General features: G+C 53.2%; 1 protein-coding gene across 8 annotated transcripts in view; it reads right to left on the reverse strand.

Annotated features, from left to right (window-relative positions):
* The window catches only part of HECTD4 (HECT domain E3 ubiquitin protein ligase 4), a 200,810-nt gene extending 192,833 nt beyond the window's left edge, over positions 1-7,977 (reverse strand). For all 8 annotated transcript variants that reach the window (XR_016227112.1, XM_070066217.2, XM_070066215.2 and 5 more), the window contains exon 1: positions 7,532-7,977. Coding sequence is in view for 7 of the 8 variants with exons in the window: in XM_070066217.2 (XP_069922318.2) it covers positions 7,532-7,699 (168 nt within the window). In the remaining variant the exon portion in view is untranslated. The remainder of the gene's footprint in view (positions 1-7,531) is intronic.
* Positions 7,978-10,773: the final 2,796 nt, after the last annotated feature.

Below are 10,773 nucleotides of genomic sequence, written 5' to 3' on the forward strand. Positions count from 1 at the left end.
GTACTTGGGTCTGATTTCCAGACCCAGCTCCTAATTGCCCTTTTATTTTTTAATGTAATATTTATTTTATTTATTTATTTGAAAGTCAGAGTTACACAGAGAAGGAGAGGCAGAAGAGAGAAAGAGAGAGGTCTCCATCCGCTGGTTCACTCCCCAACTGGCTGAGCAGATGTGAAACCAGGAGCCAGGAGCCTCCTCTAGGTCTCCCACAAGGGTGCAGCGACCCAAGGACTTGGGTCATCCTCCACAGCTTTCCTAGGCCACAGCAGAGAGCTGGATTGGAAGTGGAGCAGCCGGGACTTGGACTGGCACCCAATGGGATGCCAGCACTGCAGGCGGTGGCTTTACCTGCTAAGCCACAGCACTGCCCCTCCACCCCCACTGCCTTTTTTAAACACAGGGCCTGGAAGGCGGCAGGTAGTCGGATCCCTGCCACCTGTATGGGAGACCTGGAGTGAGTTCACAGCTATGGCTTTCACCTGGCCCAGTCCTGGTGGAAATGAAAATGAACCAGCAGATGAGTTAGTCTGTCTCTCTGCTTCTTGAATTTAAATAAATAAATAGGTTTCACATGAGTGTATCATAAGTATTCAAAGCCTCAGACAATTTGAGTTGATCAGGTCCAAACCCAAATGCTCCTTCCCTTAGGAGGCAAAACAAACAAATGAAAAACCTTGCTGAGCTTGTTTTTCATTTCCTAAAAAATAGCAGTGAGAGACTCTGGGCTTGTGCAGGTTTAGTTATTTCCTTAAGTCTAACTGGCATGAAACAAACTACATATTTAAAGGATACAACTTGATGAGTTTTGACATATATATGTGACATCATCACCACAAACCCCATACAAAACTATGTACCATCCTAGAAGTTACTCATGTCCCCTCCATCTCCAGGCAGCCACAACAAAGGAGTCTGCATTTTCTAGAATTTCACATAAATGGAATTTTACAGTATGTACTCCTGTTCGTCTGACTTCTTCCACTGAGTCTAAATCCATGTTGTGAGTGTCAACAGTCCATTAATTTTTATTGCTCAGTAGTATTCCATTGTGTGGATATACCACACTTGCTTACTCATTCACCTGTTGATGGACATTTGGATTGTTTCCAGTTGCTGGCACTCATCAAAGAACGAATGTTCTCAAATCTGTATGGTGTGTGTGCACCAAGAAAGAGGGGTCCTTATAAACAACGGAAGTGAGGGGTGGGCGTTGGGTGCAGTGGTTAAGGCACTGGTCGGATGCCTGCATCCCATACTGGAATGTCTGTTTCAAGTTCCCCCTCCTTCATTTCCAATCCAGCTTTCTATAAGGCACATCCTGAGAGGCAGCAGATGTTGGTTCCAACACTTGGATCCTTGCCCACCCATGTGAGAGATGCAGAAGGAGCCCCAGATCCTAGCTTTGTTCTGGCCTAACCTTGGCTGTTTGTGGGTATTTGGGGGGTGACCCAGCACATGGAAGCTCTGCCTCTCTCTTTCTGCCTTTCAAATAAAATGAAAATAAGTAAAAATGTTTTAAAAATAAAAGTAGCATAAATTGTGAAGTAAGAAGTATCTTGGGTTGGCACTGTGGCATAGGTTAAGCCCTGGCCTGCAGCATCAGCATGCCTTATGTGCACCGGTTCGAGTCCCGGCTGCTCTGCTTCCAATCCAGCTCTCTGTTGTAGTCTGGGAAAGCAGTAGGAGATGGTCCAAATCCTTGGGTCCCTGCACCCACGTGGGAGACCTGGAAGAAACTCCTAGCTCCTGGCTTCAGGATTGGCACAGCTCCAGCCATTGCGGCCAACTGGGGAGTGAACCAGCAGATGGAAGACCTTTCTCTCTCTCTCTGCTTCTCCTTCTCTTTGTGTGTAACTCTTTCAAGTAAATAAATCTTTTTAAAAAAATTTTTTTAAAAAGAGTACCTCTTGTTAAAAAAGAAAAGTATCTTAGTCACCTTGGACAAATCAATTAGCTTTTCTGTCATTATCCATAGGGGACAGCACTATAGTGTAGTAGATTAAGCCTCCGCCTATGGTGCCAGCATCCCACATGGGCACCAGTTCGTGTCCCAGCTGCTCCTCTTCCAACCCAGCTCTGTAATGGCCTAGAAAGCCAGCGGAAGATGGCCAAAGTGCTTGGGCCCTTGCACCCACATGGGAGACAGAAGAAGTTCCTGGCTCCTGGCTCCTGGTTTCCAATCAGCCCAGCCCAGCTCTGGCCATTGCAGCAGCTTGGGGAGTGAATCAGTGAGGGAAGACCTCTCAATCTCTCTCCCTCTGTCTGCACCTCTGGCTTTCAAATAAATAAATAAATCATTTTTAAAAAATCTATAAATATGATGCCTCTCTGTAACCTGTTGGTTTCACATCTATGGATTCAACCAATCATGGACTGAAAATATTTGGGGGAAAAAAATCCAGAAAGTTCTAAAGAACAAAACTTGAATCTGCCACATGCCAAAGACTGCTGAATCCACAGGAATGCAGTGGTGTGCAGGCACCCCCTGCGCAGCCTCCTGCTCTTCACAGATCCTCACTGTCTCCGCATGCTCTGCCTCGGGTCTCTGTGCCTGATGGAGTGAGGCCCCTGGTGCCTGTGTCTGCACTGCACATTTACATTATTCCCTACACAATATGGCTGCACAACTATTTCCATAGGACTGAGCTAGTATTATGTTTTATAACTATTGCAGAGTTCATTCCAAGTACACTGGGGGATGTGTGTAGGTTATACACAAATACTATATCATTTTATATGAGGGACACTGCATTCAGGTATCTGTGTCGGATCCCAGAGCCAAATCTCACAGATATGGACTACATGTATGTCATATTGCATACTTGGTTAGTTAGGATTATCTATATCACCCCACTAAGATAGAAGCTTTTTCAAAAAAAATTATTTATTTGAAGGTAGTGACAGAGAGAGAGAGAGAGAGTAAAAGAGAAAGAAAGATCTCTGGTTAGGAACCAGATCCACTGGCTTACTCCCCAATGACTACAATAGCCAGGGCTTGGTCAAGCTCAAGAAAGGAGCCTGGCACTTGATCCAGCTCTCCCAACTGTGTGGCAGGGGCCCAGGCGCTTGGGCCATCCTCCACTGCTTTCTCAGGCACATTAGCAGGGGGCTGGATCGGAAGCAGAGCAGCTGGGACTTGAACCAGTGCTCTAAATTAGGAAGTCATTAACACAGGCAGTGCCATGATGCCAGTCCCTAAAACACAAGCTTTTTTGAGGATAGGATTTTATTTACTCACTGCTATATCCCCAGCACTCAGGACAGTGGGATCAGCCCACTTCTGAATTCTACAAATATTTGAACAAGTTTGTTGACTGTACATTATTTTAATTTATTTGAAAGGCAGAGTTACAGACAGAGAGAGAGTCTTCCATTTGCTGGTTCACTCCTCAATGGCTACAACAGCCAGAGCTGGGCCAGGCTGAAGCCAGAAGCTTCTTCCGGGTCTCCACACGGGTGCAGGGGCTCAAGCTATGCCACAACGCTAGTCCCTTATTGATATAAAGAAACAGTTTAACATGCACTTGGCAGGGGCCAGAGCTGTGGCTCACTTGGTTAATCCTCTGCCTAACGCGCCGATATCCCATGTGGGCGCTGGGTTCTAGTCCCGGTTGCTCCTCTTCCAGTCCAGCTCTCTGCTGTGGCCCAGGAAGGCAGTGGAGGATGGCCCAAGTGCTTGGGCCCTGCACCCGCATGGGAGACCAGGAGGAAGCACCTGGCTCCTGGCTTTGGATCAGTACAGCGCCAGCCGTGGCGGCCATTTGGGGGGTGAACCAACGAAAGGAAGACCTTTCTCTCTGTCTCTCTCTCTCTCACTGTCTAACTCTATCTGTAAAATAACAACAACAAAAATTCACTTGGCAGAAAAATTTTAATTCTGATGCTGTGCTCCTGCTAAGTGAACACACTAAGTCATGTGAACTAGCCCTCCGGAGAGGTTTCCTTCAGGCTGACGTTTAGCCCCGCACAGCCCCTACAGCGTGCAAAGAGCGCTGGGATTCAAGGGCAGGAAAGCCCTGCCCTCACCAGCTACACTCCAGGACCCAGTCAGAAGCTCCCCTGAGCAGAGCTGCTTTCTAGAGAACAATTTTGCATTTCTCACTGCGAAATTCTAAGTCCCTTCTTGAATGATGCCAGTCACATGCGAGTACACCGAGTTTGAGTCTCATCCTTCATAACCCAAAATCTTTAACTAAAGGACTCCACATAATTATAAACCCCTGTGGAAAATGGCCTTTATTCACCCCAGTATTTTTATTTTATTTTTTATTCATTTATTTTTTTGACAGGCAGAGTGGACAGAGAGAGAGAGCCAGAGAGAAAGGTCTTCCTTTGCCGTTGGTTCACCCTCCAATGGCCGCCGCGGCTGGCGCACCGCGCTGATCCGATGGCAGGAGCCAGGTGCTTTTCCTGGTCTCCCATGCGGGTGCAGGGCCCAAGCACGTGGGCCATCCTCCACTGCACTCCCTGGCCACAGCAGAGAGCTGGCCTGGAAGAGCGGCAACCGGGACAGAATCCGGCACCCCGACAGGGACTAGAACCTGGTGTGCCGGCGCCGCAAGGCGGAGGATTAGCCTAGTGAGCCGTGGTGCCGGCCTATTCACCCCAGTGTTGGCAAAGTGGAGAGAGGCTAGGAAGCGAGTGATCCACAGGAGTAGCAGCATTTCCAAGTTAACTTCGGAAAAACTGATAAACCTCTAATCTTCCTCGAATATGAGAAAGCAGCAGTTATTAAAAAGGAAATAATGGTATCTGTTTATTACTCCATCTGTAGCTAGCTATGAAATTTTAGATAATTACAAATATAAGTATCACAGATGTGGGGCTAGTGCTGTGGCGCAGCAGTTTAAGGCCCCAGCCTCCAGTGCTGGCATCCCATGGGGGCGCCGGTTCGAGCCCCAGCTGCTCCTCTTCTGATCCAGCTCCCTGCTATGGCCTGAGAAAGCAGTGGAAGATGGCCCAAGTGCTTGGGCCCCTGCACTAGCAGGGGAGACCTGGAAGAAGTGCCTGGCTCCTGGCTTTGGATTGACCCAGTTTCAGCCATTGCAGCCATTTGGGGAATGAACCAGTGGGTGGAAGACCTCTCTCTCTCTCTCTCTCTTTCTGTCTCTACCTTTCTCTGTAACTCTTTCAAATGAATAACTATCACACATGAATGGCGGCAGGAAGTACTGATTAGCAGTTGGTGTGTCTGAGAGGAACAGAACGGGGCCGACATCCAGACAGCAGAGCCATGTGATGTTGAGCGAGCTGCACACCCACTCTGACTCTGTTGGCCTCATCTGTTCAGTGGGTACAGCATTTGCTGTTGTTATATCAACAGCAAGCTTTAGCTCCTAAAGGCTTTTGAGAATTTAGTAAGATAATGCCTGACACTGTGTCAGGATATATTTGGTCAATATGGTTAATTACAAGCGAATACACTCACAAAAACACAAATCCAATAGCTACAAAAACCTTCTTCGCTATCTCTTTCTTCTGATACTATGTAGTCTGCATAATAGGTGGGATAAAATGAAAAAAGTCCTTTACAACTGTCAGTCATACACACATAATTGGAGGTCAGACTAACCTTTTTTTAATTTATTTTTTATTTATTTATTTTATTTTTTTTACTTATTTGACAGGTAGAGTTAGACAGTGAGAGAGAGAGACAGAGAGAAAGGTCTTCCTTCTGTTGGTTCACCCCCCAAATGGCTGCTACGGCCGGCGCTGCGCTGATCCAAAGCCAAGAGCCAGGTGCTTCCTCCTGGTCTCCCATGCGGGTGCAGGGCCCAAGCACTTGGGCCATCCTCCACAGCCTTCCTGGGCCACAGCAGAGAGCTGGACTGGAAGAGGAGCAGCTGGGACTAGAACCCGGCGCCCATATGGGATGCCGGGGCCACAGGTGGAGGATTAGCCAAGTGAGCCACGGTGCCAGCCCCCACCTAGACTAACCATTTTAAAAAGGAAAAAATTTTAATTCTACCAGGTCAGAGATTTCTTTTGAAATCATTCTTCGTGGAAATTTACTCAATTCATTTAACAAGCTCAGGTATCTTAACTAACCCTACCCTTTCTAATCCTAAAAATAAATTACATACAGAAAAAAACATAGTTGGTTCCATGAACTTAGTCTCCAAGGAACAAAGAGCATCCACTTCCCACCTTTCCCACACCTCAGAACCAATTAAGTCAAGAGATTCCACCATCATGGCATCACACCGTTCAGTTTCCAGGCAGATGAAACTCAGACACACCTTGCTTTTTATAGCACAGGCCCAGATGTGGCGTGATAAAACTAGCATCCACGTTAGGAATTTCCTAGCAACTTATATCTTCCGGTTTTCGGTGGCCAGATTGTAAAATCAGTCCGTTCAACAGTCCACAACGGGAAGTGCTGAAGCCACCCCAAATCCAGACACAAAAATACAGTGGGACGCATTCGCATCTCAAGCACGTCCAAATGTCTAGTCCCACGCGATCCGTGTCCAGAAACGCGCAGTAACGGGTTCTAGCCCATTTCTATAAATATAAATGCTCCTTGTGCTGGAAGCCAGAGTGCACGCCAAACCGCAAAACACAAAAGATTCCTTGCATCCCGTTGATAGCCCAAGGGCAGGCCATCTTCCCCGCGCCCCACCTCGACAGCTCTCCTCGCGACATGGAGAATTTCACGACGCCCCGTGCCACCTACACATCCAAATGTCACCCCACAGAGCGGGGAGGGGCGGCTGCAGCACCCACCAGCCGGGACACATCCACGCCGCCGGCGGACGCGGACCCCGGCCAAGTCGCCGCAAAGTTCCCATCCGCCCAGCCAATCTGGTTCCTTTCTGCCTCCAAACCCGGCAGCACCACTGCTGAGATTCGCGTCTGCACCTGCCACGGCTCCGAAGCCCGGCCCTTCTCCGAGACCCCCGGGGGAACACAGCAAGGCCCTGCGGCCTAAAGCGCCCGTGGTCCGACGCGGGATGCACACCGAAGGCCCCTGGAGCATCCTCCCCACGGCGGTCCACACCGCCCGCTTCCCTGACAAAGGCCCCCTGTCAATCCGAGGCGCGACACGGACAAGTTGCCGGTTGCCCACGGCCGACCGGCAGCTGCCACAGTCTAAGCTGGGGCTGGGGCTGGGGCGGGGGCGCAGGGTGTGCAGCCCGCGGGGAAAATAAAGGGTCCCCCAAGCTAGGCAACCTGGGTGTGCCCTGGATGGCAGCCTGGGGGCCCGTGGGGGAGGGGAGCGAGGCCCGGCAGCCGGCGGCGCCCCTCCCGGGAGCGACGGCCTGGCCGAACGATGCTCTAATGAAATGCTGGTGTCGGAACGTCCAACACGAAACCGCAAACGAAATCCCCGGCGGGCGCCTGGCCCCGCCGAGGGAGGCGGGGAGCCGGCGCGGGCTGCAGACCTGCGGCCGCGGCCCGCACCTGCCCCCGCGTGCCCGCACGCACCTGCCGCGCGGCCCTGAGGTGAGGGCTCCGCGGTGGGCTGCGGCGGAGAGGAGCGGGCCCGCCGCCGGGGTGCGGGGCAGGGGCCAGGCGCAGCCTCGCTCACCTCCAGGTCGGTATCGGCGGCCTCCGGGGCCCCGAGGATCTCGCTGGGCAGCTCGGCCAGGTCGGTGACCCGGATGAGCCCGTCGTGCAGGAAGATGGTCTCCTCCTTCACCGAGAGCCACTGCGCCGAGTCCGCGGCCGCGGCGGCCGCGGCCGCCGACGAACCCATGGCCCCGGCTGAGGGGTGGACACTGAGGAGCAGATGCCCGGCCCGGGGAGACGACAGCCGCAGCCGCCGCGCTCACCAACCCATGGCAGCGGCCGCCCCGCTCGCCGCCGCGCCCGTGCAGCTCCGCCCTAGGCGGTCCGAGCCGCCATCCCCACCCCCGGCCCGGGAGACCCCGGCCCCGCCGCCGCTGCTGCTGCTGCTAGCCGCCGCCGCCGCCCTGAGGAGCAGGATCCGCCTCTGCCTCCCGGCAGCCAACTGTCAGTGAGACGCCATGTTGGGGGCGGGGCTCCCGGCATGCTCCGCGCCGCGGACAATACAGGCCCCGCCCGCCGCCCGGCCCCGCCTACCCGGAGACCCGGCTGCGGGACCCGGGCGGCGCAGGCACTCCATCTTGCCCTCCCGCTGACCTCGCTCGGCCCTGTCTCGCCGTTCGAGGTGGCCCGGAGGCGGGCCCCGCCCTGCCCGTCTCCCCTCGCTACCTAGATGTGCACGCGTCGCGCGGGGCGCGTAGGGTCGTGCTCGCACCGCCCCGTCACTCAAGAGTGTGCGCCCCACACCTGGTGAGGAAGGCCACCTGCAGCCCTGCCTTGGAGAAATATGGAGGCGAGCGCCAGGCCGTTGGCGGATCGGTGGAAAGGCGGTTAAGACAGCCGCGTCCTGGGGCCTGGGTGCTATTTCCGGCTCCTGCTCCGACCCCAGCTTCCTGCCGATTCCCTGGGAGGCAGAGGTGATGGCTCAGGTGCCTGCCCCCAGCGCGGAGACCCAGTCGGAGTCCCAGGCTCCTGGCTTCGGCCTGACCCAGCATGGCTACTGAGGGACCAGTGCGTGGGAGACTCCATTTCTCTCTTTCTCTGTCATTCTGCCTCTCAAACAAATAGATAAGCCTTTTTTTTTTTTTTTTTTTTTTTTTTTTTTTTTTTGACAGGCAGAGTGGACAGTGAGAGAGAGAAAGGTCTTCCTTTGCCGTTGGTTCACCCTCCAATGGCCCCCGTGGCCGGTGCACCGCGCTGATCCGAAGGCAGGAACCAGGTGCTTCTCCTGGTCTCCCATGCAGGTGCAGGGCCCAAACACTTGGGCCATCCTCCACTGCCCTCCCTGGCCACAGCAGAGAGCTGGCCTGGAAGAGGGGCAACCGGGACAGAATCCGGCGCCCCAACCGGGACTAGAACCCAGTGTGCCAGCGCCGCAAGGCGGAGGATTAGCCTAGTGAGCCGCGGCGCCGGCCCAAATAAATAAGCCTTTAAAAAAAATAGGTGATGGTGTTCAAATGCAGCCTGCAGCGCCGGCATCCCACATGGGCGGTTTAAGTCCTGGCTGCACCACTTCTGTCCAGCCCCTACTACTGGCCTGGGAAAGCAGCAGAGGATGGCCCAAGTGCTTGGGCCCCTGCACCCGCGTGGGAGACCTGGATGGAATTCAAGGCTCCTGGCTTCAACCTGGGGAGTGAATCAGTGGATAGAAGACCTCTCTCTCCCTCTCCCTCTCCCTCTCCCTCTCTCTCTCCCTCCTCCGCCCCCGCACTGCCCCTCCCCCTCTCCTTCCTCCTGCCTCTGAAACTGTGCCTTTCAAATAAAATAATAAATCTTAAGATTTTTAAAATGTATTTGAGAGGTAGAGTTACAGACAGAGAGGGAGAGCCAGAGAGACAGTTCTTCCATCCACTGGTTCACTCCCCAAATGGCTGCAGCGGCTGGAGCTGAGCCTATCCAAAGCCAGGAGCCAGGAGCTTCCTCCCCATCTCCCAGGTGGGTGCAGGGCCCAAGCACTTGGGCCATCTTCTACTGCTTTCCCAGGCCATTAGCAGGGAGCTGGATAGGAAGAGGAGCAGCTGGAACACGAACAGGCGCCCATATGGGATAGTGGTGCCACAGGCAGAGGCTTAGCCTACTATGGCACTGCAACGGCTAACACAAAATAAATCTTTTTTAAGAAGACAAGTGGAGGGGCCAGTGCTGTGGCACAGTAAGTTAATTCTGCAGTGCCAGCATCCCATATGGGCACCGGTTCTAGTCCCGGCTGTTCCTCTTCCAATCCAGCTAAGGCCTGGGAAAGCAGTAGAAGATGGCCCAAGTCCTTGGGTCCCTGCACCCGCGTGGGAAACCGGGAAGAAGCTCCTGGCTTCGGATCAGCTCAGCTCCGGCCACTGCAGCCCTTTGGAGAGTGAACCAGCTGGTGGAAAACTTTTCTCTCTGTCATTCCCTCTCACTTTCTGTAACTCTACCTCATAAATAAATAAATGTTTTTATTTTTTTTTTATTTTTTGACAGGCAGAGTGGACAGTGAGAGAGAGACAGAGAGAAAGGTCTTCCTTTGCCGTTGGTTCACCCTCCAATGGCCACCGCGGCCGGCGCGCTGCGGCTGGTGCACCGCGCTGATCCGATGGCAGGAGCCAGGAGCCAGGTGCTTTTCCTGGTCTCCCATGGGGTGCAGGGCCCAAGCACCTGGGCCATCCTCCACTGCACTCCCTGGCCACAGCAGAGAGCTAGCCTGGAAGAGGGGCAACCGGGACAGAATCCAGCGCCCTGACCAGGACTAGAACCCGGTGTGCCGGCGCCGCTAGGCGGAGGATTAGCCTAGTGAGCCGCGGCGCCGGCTAAATAAATAGATGTTTTTTAAAAATAATATTTTTAAAAAAGAAGACAAGGGGCTGGCACTGTGGCATAACGGGTAAAGCCCCGGCTTGCAGTGCCGGCATCCCATATGGGCACTGAATCGAGTCCCGGCTGCTCCACTTCTGACCCAGCTCTCTCTGTGGCCTGGGGAAGCAGTAGAAGATGGCCCAGGTCCTTGGGCCCCTGCACCATGTGGGAGACTGGGAGGAAGCTCCTGGCTCCTGGCTTTGGATCGGTGCAGCTTTGGCCATTGCGGTCAGTTGGAGAGTGAATCAGCGATGGAAGACCTCTCTCTGCCTCTCCTCTCTCTGTGTAACTCTGACTTTCAAATAAATAAATCTTTAAAGAAGAAGAAGAAGAATACAATCGTCTGAGAGGCAGTGTTGTTCTCAGCTTCAGCTGGGAAGCCAGGCTCCGTAAAATGCTTTGCTCAATGTCATAAAGCCAGCCAGCATCAAGGCT

Source organism: Oryctolagus cuniculus, chromosome 21, assembly GCF_051225735.1.
Source record: "Oryctolagus cuniculus isolate XC-2025 breed Fujian yellow rabbit chromosome 21, ASM5122573v1, whole genome shotgun sequence".
Lineage (NCBI taxonomy): Eukaryota > Metazoa > Chordata > Mammalia > Lagomorpha > Leporidae > Oryctolagus > Oryctolagus cuniculus.